Source organism: Girardinichthys multiradiatus, chromosome X (genome assembly GCF_021462225.1).
Source record: "Girardinichthys multiradiatus isolate DD_20200921_A chromosome X, DD_fGirMul_XY1, whole genome shotgun sequence".
Lineage (NCBI taxonomy): Eukaryota > Metazoa > Chordata > Actinopteri > Cyprinodontiformes > Goodeidae > Girardinichthys > Girardinichthys multiradiatus.
Window position 1 is genome coordinate 27,051,070 of NC_061817.1, and position 19,731 is coordinate 27,070,800.

General features: G+C 41.2%; 1 protein-coding gene across 1 annotated transcript in view; it reads left to right on the top strand.

The window, feature by feature from the left end:
* Positions 1 to 17,178, top strand: part of LOC124863509 (collagen alpha-1(XI) chain-like) — a 74,730-nt gene extending 57,552 nt beyond the window's left edge. The window contains exons 48-67 of the mRNA XM_047357902.1: positions 258 to 311; positions 1,592 to 1,645; positions 1,792 to 1,845; positions 1,959 to 2,066; positions 2,160 to 2,213; positions 2,310 to 2,363; positions 3,514 to 3,567; positions 3,679 to 3,732; positions 3,835 to 3,942; positions 4,043 to 4,096; positions 4,228 to 4,281; positions 4,370 to 4,477; positions 4,577 to 4,630; positions 4,972 to 5,007; positions 5,440 to 5,493; positions 5,589 to 5,886; positions 6,020 to 6,132; positions 6,260 to 6,328; positions 13,376 to 13,609; positions 13,835 to 17,178. Coding sequence (XP_047213858.1) covers positions 258 to 311; positions 1,592 to 1,645; positions 1,792 to 1,845; positions 1,959 to 2,066; positions 2,160 to 2,213; positions 2,310 to 2,363; positions 3,514 to 3,567; positions 3,679 to 3,732; positions 3,835 to 3,942; positions 4,043 to 4,096; positions 4,228 to 4,281; positions 4,370 to 4,477; positions 4,577 to 4,630; positions 4,972 to 5,007; positions 5,440 to 5,493; positions 5,589 to 5,886; positions 6,020 to 6,132; positions 6,260 to 6,328; positions 13,376 to 13,609; positions 13,835 to 13,981 — 1,815 coding nt within the window. The 3' untranslated portion in view covers positions 13,982 to 17,178. The remainder of the gene's footprint in view (positions 1 to 257; positions 312 to 1,591; positions 1,646 to 1,791; positions 1,846 to 1,958; positions 2,067 to 2,159; positions 2,214 to 2,309; positions 2,364 to 3,513; positions 3,568 to 3,678; positions 3,733 to 3,834; positions 3,943 to 4,042; positions 4,097 to 4,227; positions 4,282 to 4,369; positions 4,478 to 4,576; positions 4,631 to 4,971; positions 5,008 to 5,439; positions 5,494 to 5,588; positions 5,887 to 6,019; positions 6,133 to 6,259; positions 6,329 to 13,375; positions 13,610 to 13,834) is intronic.
* Positions 17,179 to 19,731: the final 2,553 nt, after the last annotated feature.

Consider the following 19,731-nt stretch of genomic DNA (forward strand, 5'->3'; position numbering starts at 1 on the left):
ACAATAAGAGAGAGGCAGTGAGAGGTGAAACGGGAAAGAGTCAGAGCTTTTGTCATATTGAGGGTAATGACCTGTCTGGACATCTTCATCATGTCAGTTCGATAATAATCAGAGATGCTGCGGCCATTGCACAAGCAGTCTAACATGGGCTGACATCTAGCTCTTATTTAATTTAGGAGGCAACAGCTTACATTCACTTTGTAATGCTGAATGTTTTATGTGATCCACATAGAAACATTTCCTTTCTTTCTTTTCAGGGGCCTCCAGGACAGCATGGCCCACGAGGCCCTCAGGGATCCCCTGGAGCTGAGGTATCATTTCTAATCACGTATCTGTGTTAGAATTAGGCCATTTGCTAGATTGCAAATGGCAATCAGTTTACACAGATAGTCATTGATCATGATGATAACCCAATATAAAACAATATTATTTCCTTTATTTTAGTTAATACTAACGTGCATTTTAATACATGCTAGTAGCTATGTTTATATTATAACACAGATGCTTTTTCCTCATGAAAACTTTCAAATGGAGCATATGTAGATAATTTGTTGCCAATTAGATAAATCAGTAAATGCATCTAAAACCTTAATTTAATTTTGTAATGCAATCAGCGTAATCAGCATCATCACATATTCAAACTAGCATGCTCATGATACATAAATGTGCATACATTTGCATAATTTTGTCATATTTTAATGATAATGTTTAGTTTTTTATTTGCTTTGTAAAGATGTGAAATGATGGTGCAATATTTTTTATTTTTGTGTTAGAAACCATATGGAAACTCTGTTTTGAGATCCAAAACAGTGGCAATGTAGGTCGAACAAGACTGTATTATAAGATTGTATAAAAGGCTGCATTATCCTAATATCACTTCAGTTGCACCCATTTTTTATCTTCTCGTGACTTTTAACATTTTCTTTAGACTTACTTTTCTCTGCTTTTGAAAATTTAATTATTGAAAAGTATTAGAATGTAATCCCTGTGAAATAGTTATATTTACTGCTCCATGAATCATTAAGAGGCATAAGACTATTATCCCAGAGAGGCAGTTATATTTACCTCTAGTAAAGGCTGTCCCTCTGCAGTCTCTTATATTGCTCAATTATTCAGCAGTCAAATGCAGAGAGCTGTGAGACTCACGCTAGTGCTTTATCACAAGAAACATGGACATGCAGCACTCCAGAGATAGTGCAATCTATAAATAGATTGATACAGAAAAGATAGGAAAGAATGAAAAAGAGTTAGATTCAAGAAAATCTGGTGACAGCAGGGGTTCAGTAGCTCTGTGTGGTTGCCTCTGCCTCAGAAACCCGGTCTAGCATGTACATGCATAAACAAAAACAACTGACGAAAAGATGGGGACCTTTATTATTTAAGCATTATCCATAGACGATACTAGAGCAGCATCTGACTTTCTGTACTTTGTTTGTGTGCTGTTATATTTTTGTTCCAGTTTTAGCATTGCGAGAGCAAAGATGCTGACAAGCAAACAGAAAATACCATAGAATCACATTTTCAGAAATCAAATAAATATTTAAAATCTGCCCTTGTTTTAGTTTAAGTTTTCCTTTTCCCTCACACGCAGGGCCCACCTGGCTTGCCTGGAGGAGTTGGTCAGCCAGGTCTTGTTGGAGAGAAGGTCAGCAGATATATATATATATATATATATATATATATGTGTGTGTGTGTGGGTTTGTGTGTTTGTGTGTGTGTGTTAATCAATAGACTGGAGTGGCAGTCTGCATGCTTGTTTCATCATTGAAAATGTTGTCTCTCTGTTGTCAGGGTGAGGACGGAGAAGTAGGTGACCCAGGGGCGGTTGGTGAGCCTGGCCTTCCAGTGAGTGACTGTTCCTTTATTTCCGCATTTCCACATTTTTATGGCTCAGAAGCTAAAACGTGGTTTGTTTGTTTTTTGTACTATCTTCAACATTATAACAATTTTATTTGCAGGGTGCTAAAGGCGACGTGGGTGAAAAAGGCGATGCTGGTCCTCCCGGTGCAGCAGGGCCTCCCGGAACCAGAGGAACACCAGGAGAAGATGGACCTAAAGGCAACCTTGTGAGTAGATCTGTCATTTCCTTACAGCTGGTATAAAGTCAGTCAGTCCTTAAATGTGAATCGAAGGTTTTGATACTGTTTCTCTACTCGTAGGGTCCTCTTGGATTTCCTGGAGATTCTGGTTCCACTGGAGAACCTGGTGTTAATGTAAGAGTTAATGTTTTAATTATTCTATTTAAAATGTTAGGAATTCTGTTATTGATACGTCATTAGAGTTTTTCATATTTATAATTCTTCTCTCAGGGGGTTGATGGTTCACCTGGACCCAAAGGAGACAATGGAGAAGTTGGAAAAACAGTAAGCAGTATATCTTTTTTCTATTGTTCCTCTATTTAAGCTCTTAGAAGTCTAGAGGTGCATTTCAACAATGGGGCCTGGAACATGTTTCCCCTGCAACTTAATTAATTTTTATCCAGACTGTTTGTGTGTGTTTCCACTATCCAAAACTGAGCAATTTCTTTAAATTATGTATGCTGACACAGAGAGGATCACTCCTCCTAATGCAAAAGTGCCACCGAGATTGTTCTACAGCCATAACTTGTGATTATTTTGATGTTTACTCCATGAAACTGAATAAAAATTACTTCAAAGTCTGAGGTCGTATGTGATGTTAACAGATCTTTAATAATTAAAGCCTCTGTAACATGTCCCAGAGGAGCATTAACCCCCTACATATACATGCAACAGCACACACTGTTTATTTCAAACAAAAAATCTTTTAATGGTGAACAACAACAATAAGGGGGTTGTGACTGTTTAAATTTGTGTATGACAAAATCATCCCTATGTGATGATTCAGCTGTGTTTGAGGTTTGAGTTCTTCTCGGTGTCCCTGTTTATGTTCCCTTGTTGTGGTTATTTCAGTTCGTTCATAGTAGATCAGGTTTTTGCCTCATTCATGTGTTTTTGATATTTCTGTTACTTCCCTGGATTTCTCTGTGTTCCTATTCATCTGTACTAATTAACCGTCTTCCTTCAGTTGTTCTGCGATTTCCCTGCCACCAGCTGCTCCACATTGAACACGGTTAACTCTTCTTGTTGATTGGTCATTTCTCCAACCTGCCTGTATTCGAACTCTGATTTTCATTGCTCATCACTGGATCCATGTTCTACTCTATGTTCATTGCCTTGATTTTCCTGTTTTCTACCTACTCCATGTCTGTGTTCCATGTCCTGCTTTCATGAAAGTTTACCAGTTCAGTTGTCTCATTATGACCATTGTTAACCAGTGTTGACTCTGTGTTTACTATCTCCACCTTCATGTATGCTGAATTTTAAAAAGAATTCCCATGGAGATTCTGAAAGGACCATCTTCTAGAGTAGATTTATTGTTAATTGCACCTTAGGGGCAAGTCTGTTGCATAATGAAAAAAATGGAATACATCCTCTTTAATTGTCACAGTGTAAGGTGGATGGTTCTGTTTTGACTTGTACAATTTTTATGCAGGGACCACCAGGAGCCTCTGGAGAGCCTGGCCCTCCTGGCCCTCCTGGTCGGAGGGTGAGATTAATATGTTGTGTCTATATAAATGTTTTTAGCTATATTGTGTGCTTACTAATAGCTAATATCTTCAACCACAGTCTCAACCACATTAATTATTATCTCTTTTAGGGTCATGTTGGTGCTGCAGGAACAGAGGGAAAACAAGGCATGAAAGGAGTAAAAGTAAGATATATAATGTTACACTTAGTGTCTGTATGCTATACTTTTTATTTATTCTTTTACTCATCACTTACCTTTGTTCCTCTTTGTTCTTTTGCTCCAAAGGGAGGCCAAGGAACTCAGGGTCCAGTGGGAAAGTCAGGGCCAGTAGGACCCCAAGGCCATCCAGGAAGGCCTGGTCCAGAAGGTCTTCGAGGCATTCCAGGTCCTGCGGTTAGTATTGGTGGACCACAGAAGCAAAATATTGTTTACCCATTGGTTCACTATTTCTATGTCACCATGATAATGTTTACCTCACATTACTGCTTTGAAGGGCGAACAAGGTTTGAATGGACCACCAGGACAAACTGGACCACCTGGGCCAATAGTAAGATGATTGAACATTTTATTAAATGAGAGACTTTTCCATAGTGATGATCATTAGTTTTCTTCTGTAAAATAAAAATATTTAGAATGTACAGCACTGCTGTAACTGACCAACTCTTTACACCATTTTAGGGTCCACCAGGACTACCTGGAATAAAAGGAGATCCTGGAAAAAAAGGAGAAAAAGTGAGTGTACAGCTATTAATGGTCAGGACTATATGCTCTAATCAGAACTCAGAGAACATTGGTGATGAAGCATTTTTTCTGTCTGCAGGGCCATGGAGGGTTGATTGGTTTAATTGGACCCCCAGGAGAACTTGGTGAGAAAGGTGACAGAGGCCTGCCAGGAAATCAAGGTTTGCAAGGATCTAAAGGAGATGAGGTAACTGGCAATCTGTCACATTATGATGCATTAGATGTACATACTTCCCTACAAACAAAGATAATTTATCTGGCAATGAGGGATTGTATTAAATCCTAGGGTGTGGTCGGTCCATCTGGTCCAATCGGCCCCCCAGGTTCACCTGGACTGTCTGTAAGTGGCTTAACTTTTACACCCTCTTGCTCTTCCTGCATAAGTGAATATGTAATTTTCATTATTCAACATAGTTTGTTCTTTACATACTAAATAAATATCATAGTCAAATTTCCTCTCAGAATTTGTTTTCGTTGAATACATCTCTGAGAATCTCCAGAGAACAAGTCAAAAATAGGAAAAAATAACGACCAATGATTACCACCTTACAATTGTTGCAAAGCAAATGTCTGGTGGATATTTAGCAGCACTGGAATAATCCCATATTTTTAACGTAAATGGTTTTGTTCTTTTATATGTACTTGTTTTTATCATTAGTTATTCATTATCTCATCTCCTAGGGTGCAGCTGGTGAGAAGGGATCTAAGGGGGAGACAGTAAGTATTTTAACCTTTTTTATTTATGCATTCACACCTCTTCTTGAAAAGCAGCTGCTAGGAGCATATGCTGGGGACAAAGGAGAAAGTACATTTGTTGGCTTGACTGTTCCATGCTTCCTAATCACTATTCACTGCTGTGTTTACTACATATCTTTTGAAAAAAAACTTGCCTTTGGTTTTTTTTTTTTTTCTATTAGAGCCATTTAATAGGATTGTAGTCTGCTGTATGTGATATTGTTGAAAAAACCCATATTCTGACAGTGCGCCACAGCTTTGACCGCAGAGTGCTGATGCACACAGCTGGAAAATCCTATAAGAAGAAGCTATACAGTATCTGCGTGGATAAATTCAGGATTTAGACAAAAGGTGTAAGAGAGGCCTGGGGTGAAATGAGGCCGACCCAGTCCCTTGTCCCTGTCTTTATTCCAGGGCTTTGTTGGTCCCAGAGGAGATCCAGGACCTGTTGGTCCTCCGGGACCCCCGGTGAGCACCTCGAATGATCAACTCCATGACAGGCTGATTTCAGCCTAACTGTCTTCTTCATGGTTCCCTTTTTTTACTGTTTTCCCAACCTTCAGGGACTCCCTGCAACATTTGTTCAACCGCTGCCAGTTCGTGAGGGGAGGAGGAAAAGACGAAGGCACTCAGATGAGGCAGGTGGAGCAATCTCATTGATGGAGGAAGATGTCCATTTTAACGCGGAGTTCCTCCAGGGAGATCAGCCTCTGGAAGATGTTGAGGGAATGGAGGAGGTCTTTGCCACCCTCTCTTCCATGAAGAATGAAGTGGAGCTCATGAGAAAGCCTCTAGGAACCTTTGAAAGCCCTGCCAGGACCTGCAAAGAGCTCATAATGGTTCAGCCCGACTACAAAGATGGTTAGAAAATAATATATGTTATATCTGACAGCATTTTAACACTTAAGCTTAATCTGAAAAACATTTCTTCAAAAATGAAAAATCTTTAGGTATTAGTTTCGTATTGTGATTGTCTCAACATTTGGCATTTTAGGAGAGTACTGGATAGATCCTAACCAGGGCTGTCACAGAGATTCTATAAAGGTCTTCTGTAACTTTACAGCCTTAGGAGAAACCTGTCTCCAACCAGACAAAAGGATTGAGATGGTGAGCTTTCAGTCTCTTCTTCTTTATCATTATAAAGTAGGCTTCATGGTGTTATACTAATAAAAACTTTTATCGCTTGGTCCAAAAACTTTAACAAGCATCCTTTGTCTGTCCTCTGTGTGCCCAGCTTAAATTATCATCATGGAACAAGGAGAAACCAGGAAGCTGGTTTAGTCAATACAGGAGGGGCAAAAAGGTAAAATAACTTCACAAATAGAATTTATCAATCATCACCTTTGTAGAAACTTACATCTTACAAAAAAAACTTAAGGTAATCAACTGAGGCTTTTTAAGTGATGTCTGTGCATAAGAGTGTGTAGGCAAATTGTTTCATGAAGACACATTTGTTGGCAACTTTTCTGCTTAATAAAATAATAATTCGTTTCACCCTGAAAAGTGATTAATTTAAAATGGATGTCTTTTATTTGTCATATGTAAAATTGATATGTTTGATTAGCAAAGGTATACTAAAATAGTATTGACATATTTGTTAGTGCTCGTTGAGTAAGGCTGTACAATACAGGTCCTTCTCAAAATATTAGCATATTGTGATAAAGTTCATTATTTTCCATAATGTCATGATAAAAATTTAACATTCATATATTTTAGATTCATTGCACACTAACTGAAATATTTCAGGTCTTTCATTGTCTTAATACAGATTATTTTGTCATACAGCTCATGAAAACCCAAAATTCCTATCTCACAAAATTAGCATATCATTAAAAGGGTCTCTAAACGAGCTATGAACCTAATCATCTGAATCAACGAGTTAACTCTAAACACCTGCAAAAGATTCCTGAGGCCTTTAAAACTCCCAGCCTGGTTCATCACTCAAAACCCCAATCATGGGTAAGACTGCCGACCTGACTGCTGTCCAGAAGGCCACTATTGACACCCTCAAGCAAGAGGGTAAGACACAGAAAAAATTTCTGAACGAATAGGCTGTTCCCAGAGTGCTGTATCAAGGCACCTCAGTGGGAAGTCTGTGGGAAGGAAAAAGTGTGGCAGAAAACGCTGCACAATGAGAAGAGGTGACCGGACCCTGAGGAAGATTGTGGAGAAGGGCCGATTCCAGACCTTGGGGGACCTGCGGAAGCAGTGGACTGAGTCTGGAGTAAAAACATCCAGAGCCACCGTGCACAGGCGTGTGCAGGAAATGGGCTACAGGTGCAGCATTTCCCAGACCTGGGCTACAGAGAAGCAGCACTGGACTGTTGCTCAGTGGTCCAAAGTACTTTTTTCGGATGAAAGCAAATTCTGCATGTCATTCGGAAATCAAGGTGCCAGAGTCTGGAGGAAGACTGGGGAGAAGGAAATGCCAAAATGCCAGAAGTCCAGTGTCAAGTACCCACAGTCAGTGATGGTCTGGGGTGCCGTGTCAGCTGCTGGTGTTGGTCCACTGTGTTTTATCAAGGGCAGGATCAATGCAGCTAGCTATCAGGAGATTTTGGAGCAGTTCATGCTTCCATCTGCTGAAAAGCTTTATGGAGATGAAGATTTCATTTTTCAGCACGACCTGGCACCTGCTCACAGTGCCAAAACCACTGGTAAATGGTTTACTGACCATGGTATCACTGTGCTCAATTGGCCTGCCAACTCTCCTGACCTGAACCCCATAGAGAATCTGTGGGATATTGTGAAGAGAACGTTGAGAGACTCAAGACCCAACACTCTGGATGAGCTAAAGGCCGCTATCGAAGCATCCTGGGCCTCCATAAGACCTCAGCAGTGCCACAGGCTGATTGCCTCCATGCCACGCCGCATTGAAGCAGTCATTTCTGCAAAAGGATTCCCGACCAAGTATTGAGTGCATAACTGTACATGATTATTTGAAGGTTGACGTTTTTTGTATTAAAAACACTTTTCTTTTATTGGTCGGATGAAATATGCTAATTTTGTGAGATAGGAATTTTGGGTTTTCATGAGCTGTATGCCACAATCATCCGTATTAAGACAATGAAAGACCTGAAATATTTCAGTTAGTGTGCAATGAATCTAAAATATATGAATGTTAAATTTTCATCATTACATTATGGAAAATAATGAACTTTATCACAATATGCTAATATTTTGAGAAGGACCTGTATACCCGTACTCGTCGTCTTCCGCTTTATCTGGGACCGGGTCGCGGGGGCAGCAAACTCAGCAGAGACGCCCAGACGTCCCTCTCCCCAGACACCTCCTCCAGCTCCTCCGGGGGGAGCCCAAGGCATTCCCAGGCCAGCCGAGAGACATAGTCCCTCCAGCGTGTCCTGGGCCGTCCCCTGGGCCTCCTCCTGGTGGGACGTGCCTGGAACACCTCCCGAGGAAGGCGTCCAGGAGGCATCCGGTATAGATGCCCGAGCCACCTCAACCGGCTCCTCTCGATGTAGAGGAGCAGCGGCTCTACTCCGAGCCCCTCCCGGATGGCCGAGCTCCTCACCCTATCTCTAAGGGAGTGCCCGGCCACCCTACGGAGGAAGCTCATTTCAGCCGCCTGTATCCGGGATCTCGTTCTTTCAGCCATGACCCAAAGTTCATGGCCATAGGTGAGGGTAGGAACGTAGACCGACCGGTAAATCGAGAGATTCGCTTTTCGGCTCAGCTCTCTCTTCACCACAACGGACCGGCACAGCGCCCCCATTGCTGCGGCAGCCGCACCGATCCGTCTGTCGATCTCCCGCTCCATTCTTCCCTCACTCGTGAACAAGACCCTGAGATACTTAAACTCCTCCACTTCAGGCAGGAACTCCCCTCCAACCTGAAGAGGACAAGCCACCCTTTTCCGGTTGAGAACCATGGCCTCGGACTTGGAGGAGCTGATTTTCATCCCAGCCGCTTCACACTCAGCTGCGAACCGCCCCAGTGCGTGCTGTAGGTCTTGGCTAGAGGGGGCCAGCAGGACCACGTCATCTGCAAAAAGAAGAGACGAAATCCTCTGGTCCCCAAACCAGACCCCCTCCAGCCCTTGGCTGCACATGGAAATCCTGTCCATAAAAGTTATGAACAGGACCGGTGACAAAGGGCAGCCCTGCCGGAGTCCAACATGCACCAGGAACAGGTCCGACTTAGTGCCGGCAATGCGAACCAAACTCCTGCTCCGCTTGTACAGAGACCGGATGGCCCTTAGTAAAGGGCCCCCGATTCCATACTCCTGGAGCACCCAGGGCATCACGAGGGACACAGTCGAATGCTTTCTTCAGGTCCACAAAACACATGTGGACCGGTTGGGCAAACTCCCATGAACCCTCGAGTGCCCTGCAGAGTTTGTAGAGCTGGTCCAGTGTTCCACGGCCGGGACGAAAACCACACTGCTCCTCCTGAAGCCGGGGTTCGACTATCGGCCGGACTCTCCTCTCCAATACCCTGGCGTAGGCCTTACCAGGGAGGCTGAGGAGTGTGATCCCCCTGTAGTTGGAACACACCCTGCGCTCACCCTTCTTATGTAGGGGGACCACCACCCCAGTCTGCCAATCAAGAGGCACTGTCCCCGTCCGCCACGCAATGTTGAAGAGGCGTGTCAACCATGACAGCCCCACAACATCCAGAGACTTGAGGTACTCAGGGCAGATCTCATCCAACCCCGAAGCCTTGCCACCGCGGAGCTTTTTTACCAACTCGGTGACTTCAGCCTGGGTGATGAAAGAGTCCAACCCCGAGTCCCCAGCCTCTGTTTCCACCAGGGAATGCGTGATGGCAGGATTGAGGAGATCCTCGAAGTACTCCTTCCACCGCCCGATAATGTCCCCAGTCGAGGTCAGCAGCTCCCCACCCCCACTGTAAACAGTGTTGGCGAAGCACTGCTTCCCCCTCCTGAGGCGCCGGACGGTTTGCCAGAATCGCTTCGGGGCCAACCGGTAGTCCTTCTCCATGGCCTCACCGAACTCCTCCCAGGTCCGAGTTTTTGCCTCTGCCACTGCCAGGGCCGCAGCACGCGTGGCCCCACGGTACCCGTCAGCCGCCTCAGGAGTCCCACAAGCCAACCACAGCCGATAGGACTCCTTCTTCAGCTTGACATCGTCCCATACTGCCGGTGTCCAACAGCGGGTTCGGGGCTTGCCGCCGCGACAGGAACTGCAGACCTTACGGCCGCAGCTACGGGCGGCAGCATCGACACGGAGAACATGGTCCACTCAGACTCTATGTCTCCAACATCCCTCGGAATCTGGTCAAAGCTCTCCCAGAGGTGAGAGTTGAATACATCCCTGGCCAAGGGGTCCGCCAGACATTCCCAGCAGATCCTCACTATGCGCTTGGGCCTGCCAAGTCTGTCCGGCTTTCTCCTCCCCCAGCGTATCCAACTCACCACCAGGTGGTGATCAGTGGACAGCTCAGCCCCTCTCTTCACCCGAGTGTCCAAAACATGCAGCCGAAGGTCTGATGATACGACAACAAAGTTGATCATTGACCTCCTGCCTAGGGTGTCCTGGTGCCAAGTGCACTGATGGACACCCTTATGTTTGAACATGGTGTTCATTATGGACAATCCGTGACTAGCACAGAAGTCCAATAACAAAACACCGCTCGGATTCAGATCAGGGAGGCCATTCCTCCCGATCACGCCTCTCCAGGTGTCACTGTCGTTTCCCACTTGGGCGTTGAAGTCCCCCGGCAGAATAATGGAGTCCCTGGGAGGGGCCATATCCAGCACCCCCGACAGTGACGCCAAGAAGGCCGGGTACTCCGCACTACCACTTGGCCCGTAGGCTGAAATGATAGTCAGAGACCTCTCCCCAACCCGAAGGCACAGGGATGCGACCCTCTCATCCACTGGTGTAAACCCCAACACTAGACGGCTGAGCTGGGGGGCGAAAAGCAAACCCACCCCAGCCCGCCGCCTCTCCCCGTGGGCCACTCCAGAGTTGAAGAGAGTCCAGCCCCTCTCGAGGAGATGGGTTCCAGAGCCCACGCTGTGCGTGGAGGCGAGCCCGACTATTTCTAGTCGATATCTCTCGACCTCCCGCACAAGCTCAGGCTCCTTCCCCCCCAGCGAGGTGACATTTCACGTCCCTAGAGCCAGCCTAAGCATCCGGGGATCGGGCCGCTGAGGTCTCCACCTTCGTCCGCTACCTTCGTCCGCTACCTTCGTCCGCCAGTATTAGTGTACACTATTGATATTGCAAAGAACTGCTTAAACTGTAATAAATATTGTGTAGTTGTGTAAATAGTGTAGTTATCGAGGCTTTCTGGATCCCAATGAAGATATTAAATGAGATGATATGTGCTCTTTATTGCAGCGGAAAATGCTTTTTAGAACAGCATGAAGATGTTGTGGTAAAGTCATTAACAAACTACAACTACATTGTTTTCTTTTGCCTAAAAGATGTAGTGAGATGTATTTTCATGTAAACAACAAGGAATTTCCTTTTTTCCAGTTGCTGGAAAGATTATCAGTATTTGAATTATGTTTCAAATGAACCCAAAGAAGTTAGACAAATATGATCATATTACATTTGCAACAAGTACAGTTAGACATAGCGACATTAAGGCTTGATTTTACCTACAATTTTTGCGACTGCAAAATAACTACCGTTTCCACTGAGCTACAGCCGCCCCCATGCTGTAAGGTAGTTTGGTAGTGTGTGATGATAGATGTCCATGCTGAAGGTAAAGGCAACAAATCCATCTCCAAGCAGCTTCATGTTTCTGTGATCACAGCTCTCAATATTATAAAAAGTTAAATGTTCAGATGATTGCAGCCAGCCTACCAGGATGTAGAATTGCAACACCAGGTGGATCAGACAGTGTGTGGATGGTAGAAACGGAGTCAAGGAAAGCTTCAAAATGTATTTAAACTAAGGTACAGCATTTTTCAGATGGCATCATTTGTTGCTTTTTGAACCCACAATGGACTCCATAGAAGAAGACATTGGGTAGGTGGGGTCAACTGGCTCCACCAGACACATAAGAAAGCTAGACTGGAATTTGCATAAATGTATATTGTCAATTCCCAGTTTATCCTGGGAGAGAATCCTTTAAAATTATGAGACAAAGCTAGAGTTGTTTTTTTTTTTTTTTTGACCAATCACATTGGTTCTATGTTAACATAAAGAAAAAGAACACAACATTATACCTTGAAACATGGAGAGTGTTTGGTTTTGTTTGAGTGCAAAGGTGCTACATATGGCCAGGAAATTTGTGAAGGGTACATTGAAGTCTTGGGATTGTCAAAATATCCTGGAGCAAAACATGGTCCCTAGAGTCAGAAAGTTCAGCCTCAGTCAGTAGTCCTTCATCAGGACAGTAGACCTAAAACATACAACTAAAAAAGCTCAGGAATAGGTGAGAAACAGACATTGAACTCGTCCTCAATCAAGACATAAATCCTTTTCAGCTGTGGAAAGATCTAAAAATTGTAATGTGGAGACGCCACACGTCAAACCTGAGATGGCTTAAGCAGTTTGCTAAGAAAGAGTGGGTCAAACTTAATGCTGGCAATTTTTGACGTCTCATTGTGAAGTACAAAGAATACTTGTTGGCAGTGATTGCCACCAAAGGTACTGCTAAAAAATATTTAATTAAGACTACTATCCAATTTTCATTTGTTTAATTTTTATAAATTTACAGCTGAATAGATAGTCAGTCAGTCAGTCATTTTCTATCGCTTATTCCATAGTGGGTCGCGGGGGAGCTGGTGCCTATCTCCAGCAGTCTATGGGCGAGAGGCGGGGTACACCCTGGACAGGTCGCCAGTCCATCGCAGGGCAACACACAAACAACCATGCACACACTCATTCATACACCTGAATAGATAATGAAAAGCAAAGTCTGATTTTTATTAAATGTGGAATAAACAAGGAGTTTTCATTACATTTCTGTAATGTCAATTTCAAGTAATTTCAAAAAAGTTGTATTTTTTTAATCTTAAGTTTGATATTGTAGGGTACCAGCAAATATGTCAGCATCTGTATGTTTGTGTCTTTGACTCTATAATGTTTTCCTTTGTCTATAAATATGCTCGATGTATAATTTAGTTGGACCTATAAGATTATTGTTCCATTAAGCAGCTGATTGGACATTGGCAGCGACTGAATTCAGCTGTCAGAATAATTCACATAAATACACTGTGCAGCTGTGCCCCTTTGACAAGCATTCATGGCTTCTCATGTGCAGCAGCTCGAAGGTCTCATAACTCTCCCACTTTTTTGTGAAAACCTGTTTTGTGCTTGTTTTTATTGCTTTTCTATTAAAATTAATCAAGCACGCTTTTTATTTCCCCTCCACTTCAGTACACTAATGCTTACATTTGTGTGTCTTTCAGTTTTCTTACATTGACAGGGGTGGTAACCCTGTGCATGTAGTTCAGCTGACCTTCCTGAAGCTGCTAAGTGCCACAGCAAAGCAGCGATTCACCTATACCTGTCAGAATTCAGCTGGCTGGTTTGACAGCACCTCCCGCTCCTACCAGCATGCTCTCCGCTTCCAGGGCAGCAATGATGAGGAGTTGACACAAGCCAAGAGTCCCTTCATTACAGCAGTGCATGATGGATGCCAGGTCAGTGCTGGCAGGTGTCAGGGAAAAAGACAGGCTGCACAAAGTGAAATTAGCATTAATGAGAGTAATGTGCATGTCGAGTGTTACTTTTGTCAGCTGGATTTAATACATTTGTAACCATCAAATCCCAAACCTGATTAGCAATTCTAGCTAAAGGTGGGTGGAACTTGTTAGTGAAATTAACCAAAGCAGATGCTAATGATGATTTCGATTTTTCTCCTTTAGTCCCGCAAAGGCCAGGAAAGGACCATTTTAGAGATTGTCTCCCCCTCCGCAGAGCTGCTCCCTATTATAGATGTTGCTCCAGCAGACTTTGGCAGCAACAGCCAGAAGTTTGGATTCCAAGTTGGACAAGTATGCTTCAATGGCTAACACATCAGCAGCAACCAACACATAAGACATTCACAGTATGATTTCAACAAAAGAAACTGGACTGGCCATACAGTGTCAAGTTTTCCATTGTGGCACTCTGGTTTATTATTTAAGACTCTTCAGCACTCTTTCCAATATTTGTGTAAGAAGAATTGCAAGAAATAACATATGCAACAATGGGCACAAAGCACATTTATTAAAGGGAATTATTACAGTTAGAAATATTTAATTTCTTTTAATCTTTTCTTGTGGGCTATAAATGACTTTCTGGATTTAGAAGGACTACTCCACTCCGCAATACGGAAGCAGTAGCAGTCATAAACATTATGGATCTGTCCAATCAGCGTCTTTTTTTACTGCAGCATGGGACAGTTAGACTTTCCAGATAAGTGAACTACTCCCCTTCTAGCCTCTTCCAAAATCCAAGACTGAATAAATCTGAATTGCAATACTCATTTGCATATTTGAATTTCTCAATAATGACATTTGTGGAGTAGTTGTGAACCGGCAGAGCATATTAATTCCCTACCAGCAATATAATTACATCTCTATGTGCAGGGGTGATAAATTGTCCTTTTTACCCTTCAACTGCAGTTTGCTCAATGAATTACCTTGCTGTGTATTCATTAGGTGTAGTGAGCTGTTGAACCCAATACTTACTTGAACAAAAAAGGCTGTTTTCTTTTATGGACTGCTTCCATCCATGGCCTTCCTAACAAGGTTTTTGAGCCCTCCGTGTTTCTGCCGACCAGAGTTTTGTTTGTATCAACAAAGGTAAATAACCACTGAGGGTGGCAATATTTCGACAGATTAATTAAGAACATGTCTATTATAATATTCTCTAGTCTAAACTAGAAACCTTTATACCAAGAAACATTTCATGCATCTCCTGGGAGCAGATTTGCTGACATGACCTGTTTAATTTTCATTGTCTGACTGATTTTCTGTGTCGTCTTCTTTTTCTTTGGGCTTGTGTGTGCACATCTGTTTTTTCCTTTCTTTTCTTTGTTCACATGCTGAATTTTGGACAGACAGCACTGTTATTCAGGCACAATTTGCTCTTCTCTGGTGCTACAGATGATTCTGTTATTTTTGTGTTGCTATGTCTGTGTGTCTCCGTGGGCAGGAACATAGCACTGGAGAGTGAGTGTTATTGCTATTTGAGCAACACGAAACACTCGAACAGGGTTTGGGACTTGCGCTACAGGTATTTCTTTTTATTTGCACATCTTCTGGTTGATTGTGTCATTTTCACAGAGCCAGCAAAAGCAGACACTGAACTGTTCAGCGCAACATGGTTGATTGCTCTTAAAGGAAAAATCCACTCGTAAGCCAATTTTAGATTCTGATGTGGCAAGGAATCTTAGAAACAGAACCAAGTATCCCAAACAGAGATGGCAATATCTTTGAAATAGAACTTAAAATATAATGTGATTTGAAAACTGTTACATTCTAATAAACTCCCCATAAATGGCGATTACATCAAGGTGACATAGACTCTCATATAGTCTAAACATCCTTGTTGAAATGCCAGTTTTTTGTGATGTGGGATATGAGAGCATGATAAATAAACTTTTTCCACATATAATGTGACATTTGTCCTGTACAATGAAATTTTAGTACAACCAAATCTGTTATAAGGGAAAGAAAGTGCACCTGGTTGCACTCTGGCTTCCTACCATATCTTGCAGGTTACTATGAGGGCATCTCTTGTCTACATTCCCCTGCAGGAGAAACCATAAATTGATGTTTAAAACTTGTTCTAGACTCTGGCGAGCACATTCCAGAACTTTAATTGTCTTCCCATTAAGTCATTCTTTTCTTTGATTGGGATATATGCTTGGACTCACTGTGATGTTAAAAAACTAAATTTCTCCTCTTCCTGAAATACCTAGCAGAGACCTGAAGGTTTTGGGCCAAAGCTGAATGGTACTTGGTCCATAACTTCATCCACCCTCAAAGAAAAAAAACTCAGATCCATCTGAAGAGAAGTAACTCCAGTGCATTATGTTGCTACCACCATATATAGTTCTTTTCATCAGATCATAACACATTCCCCTATAGGTTTTGGGAAAAAAGGACTGTTTTTAACCCCACTCCTTAGGAGGAGTAGCAAATTGCTGTCACATCTAGGATCCAACCTAGTTAGACGTTCATTCAGATCCTTCAGTGTTGCGGCTATGACCAACTTCAGTCTCTTTTTTTCATCAAGTTTAAAGTAAAGTTTAGTTTTTTCCTGTTGTGAGATTTTTTCTCCAATTTCCTTTTTACTGCCTTCACAGTGTAATGCTATTGATAATGTTTATTTGCATGCTTCTCCTCACTGATGCCTTTTTTACAAATTCTATCCTTTTGATTCTTTGTACCTTGTTTGCAAACTATGGCTTTAGCTTAAGAATGCAAATAATCAAAGGTGAGGAAAGTCCAATTTGGAAAGCTAAATTGTGTTTAATTTCTATCAGATTTAATGCAAGTCAAGACTGACTTCTGAGATTAAATCAAATGCTTTAACAAAGTATTAGCCTGAAAGTGTTGATCAAGGTTAGCACTGGTTCTTCTTTTTATATTTTTTCCTATATATATTTTTCCCACTGTAATTGTATAGGATACATGTTACAGTATATGTGAAAAGATTTAATGATTTATCAAAGTCTCATTTTTATTTTACATCTCCAAACTCTAAAATGTTTACGTCATAAGAGCATTTCATACACTTTGTTTCAATGTACTGGATTAGATATGAAATGGAGATGTGAGATAATACAGAGATAACATATGCCTCTGAATTTCATTTTGTTGGCTAATTATATCTCAAGGAAATTAAATTTCTCAGTGTTTGACTACCTCCTCTGACTCAAAAATTGTGTTAAGAGCATGTGTAATTATAATATTCAGTCCTGCTGTTCTGTTTGTTTGATGACATTTATTTAGTACAGTTGTTTCCTTCTTCCTCTCCTGCCACACACTGCCCCACTTGTTTATAGTGTTATTGTACTAAATTTATAAACTGTACAGTTCTTCCTATGACTTTATAACCAATAGCGAATTGCCTGCAATTTAAAACAAAATGCATTTTTCAAAAGTTGATGTGCAAATAAAGACCCTACAAGATTTTTTCCTCTCTTTCCTTATTTTATCAAGTAACCATACAACATGTTTTTTGTATCAAATAAACATACAGCACGTTTGGAAAAACATCCAGCTTGTCTGAATCTGACTGCCTGCAATTTGTTGTGACAGTGTAGTTCTTCATTTCCAATGAGCTCTGGAATATTCACTCAACAAGCTGCAATCAGAAACCCCACAGAATCGATGTAATGAAGTCTGATTTGCTCCCCAGTTCATTTATTTCAATTAGCTTTGTTTCAGTCCTCGAGAGGAAAGGCGGTAAGAAGACAGATGTGAGGGACGTGTTTTAAGATGAATGGTGAGAACAAACAACCATGTCTGTAATGAAATGACTGAAGATAAGATATGTTGTTGTGGCCTTGCCAGTGGAAATAGCAAGAGGTTTACAGATAGATTCTCATTTAAAGTAGACAAAAAGACACTTTCAGACTCTTGCCGATACACAACGCATGTTTACATGCCCACAAGCACATGCTTTGCTCTTTTGCCCCAAGTCCTGGTACAAGTCAGGGCTTTCATCTCCTTTAGGGACCAATGTTTAAAGTTAGCATCAATGTCAAAGTAAAGGTTGCTATGTTTTCCTTTCATTTTTCCTCTATCTTTGTCTAAATTTAATTTTAACTTGACTAAACTCTTGGCCAGGAAAGGTCATCTGTTTCCACCACCTTCAAATATTAATTGCAGAAACACAGTGACAGACAGTATGGTATTTCAACAGTACAATGGCCTTTTTCCTTGTCCACAAATATTGCTCCACCATTGCTGTGACACTGCAGATCCAACTTTTTTTATGTAATGTATAAAAAATTCCTGCCAGGATCATTGCAGTGCTATGTACTAAAATTATTTCTGACAGCTTCAAAACTATAAAAATTAATTTACAATTAAGCTTTGCTTTTCAAATATGTACAGGCAGTGAGATAGGCACTTCATCTGTCTTATCTGAGGGTTAATTTCTGGGAAAGCTTTTAGGAACTTTGTGAAATTGCTCTGTCATATGAGCAAATAAGCGTTTTGGACTAACACTTACTAAATACACAGCATAAAGACAGAAAACATCAGATCTTTTTTTTTGTTTCATTCTTTTTATTCAAGGATGTGTCATTATATAACAGAGTTCTCAAAACGTATTTACCCCCTTACATATTTCTTCTGTTTTTGCCTTTTTGTCATAATTAAGTTTTAGATCATCAAATAAATTTTGGTATTAGATAAAGATAACATGAATAAATACCAAAGTGCAGTTTTCAATGATTGTTTTTTTAATAAGGGGAAAAATATCTAAACAAATCAACCCATAGGTGAAAGAGTAATCATTACCCTTGTTCAATTACTAATTAAGAGCAAATAATCAAATTTTTTTGGGTTCATTTTTATAAACCGCACCCAGTAATCATAAATCAAAAAGTTAAGCAGAACCTGTTTGGCAACATGAATTAAGCTAAAATGCCTCAAAAAGCAGCACATCATGCCCTAATGTAAAGAAATTCAAAAACAGATGAGAAGTCATTAACATATATCTTTTTGGAAAGGTTTACAAATGTACTTTGGGTTGCAGAAGATTGCAGTAGGAGCTATTAGACACAAATAAAGAACAAACAGAACAGTGGTGAATTTTTCATGAATTGCTTCTTACCAAAATTACTTTGAAAACACATAAACAGCTCTTCCAGTAGCAACCAAAATAAACCAGAACAACATCTAAAGCAATGTGTACCTCAAATGCCTGGGTCTAAGTCAGTGTTCATGATTCAGCAATAAGAATGAATGCATCAATGGAAATGTCGAGGTGAAAACAACTTCTAACCAAAGAAGAACACAAAGACTCATCCCAGAATTACCAAAGAAACATCTTGACCTGGCATACATCTGTCAAGAAACTTAACACAGCACTTTTTTGAAACTTAACTTTTATTTTACCAGGAATAATAACATTGAGATTCAAAATCTCTTTTGTGAAGGAGTCCACATTAAAAACATACAGGTTAAAACAATTGTCAATTAACATCAAAGCACTATATTCACCAGCAGCTTCCATTACAGCACATGTACTGTACATTCAGTACTCAGATAGTCCCTAATCATATTTTTAATATGAACAACACTAGGCAGATGGTCAAATTTAGGATGAATCAGTGACTCACACCAGGGTGAGAGTGTAAATACTTTAAAGGCACTTTCACCAAAACAAGGTTGTGTTTAAAAAATGACATGCACTACCGCTCAAAGGTTTTAGATGCCCTGTCTAGTTTAATGGTTTTCTTTATGTTTATGACCATTTACATTGTATGTAGATTCTCACTGAAGGCATCAAAATTGTGAAAGAACACATACGGAATTATGTAGCAAACAAAAAATTGTAAAAGAACTTTAAATATATTTTATATTTTAGATTCCTTAAAGAAGCCGCCCTTTACTGTGATGACTGAAATATTAACCTTTGGCCGTCTCTCAATGAACGTCTGGGAAGTTCTTTCAAGACTCTTTGGAAAACAATTTCAGGCGACCACCTCATGAAGCTCATGGAGAGAATGCTAAGAGAGCAAAGCAGTAATCAAAGCAAAGGGTGGCTATTTGAAAGAATCTAAAATATGAAAATGTTTAGAGTTATTTCGCACTCT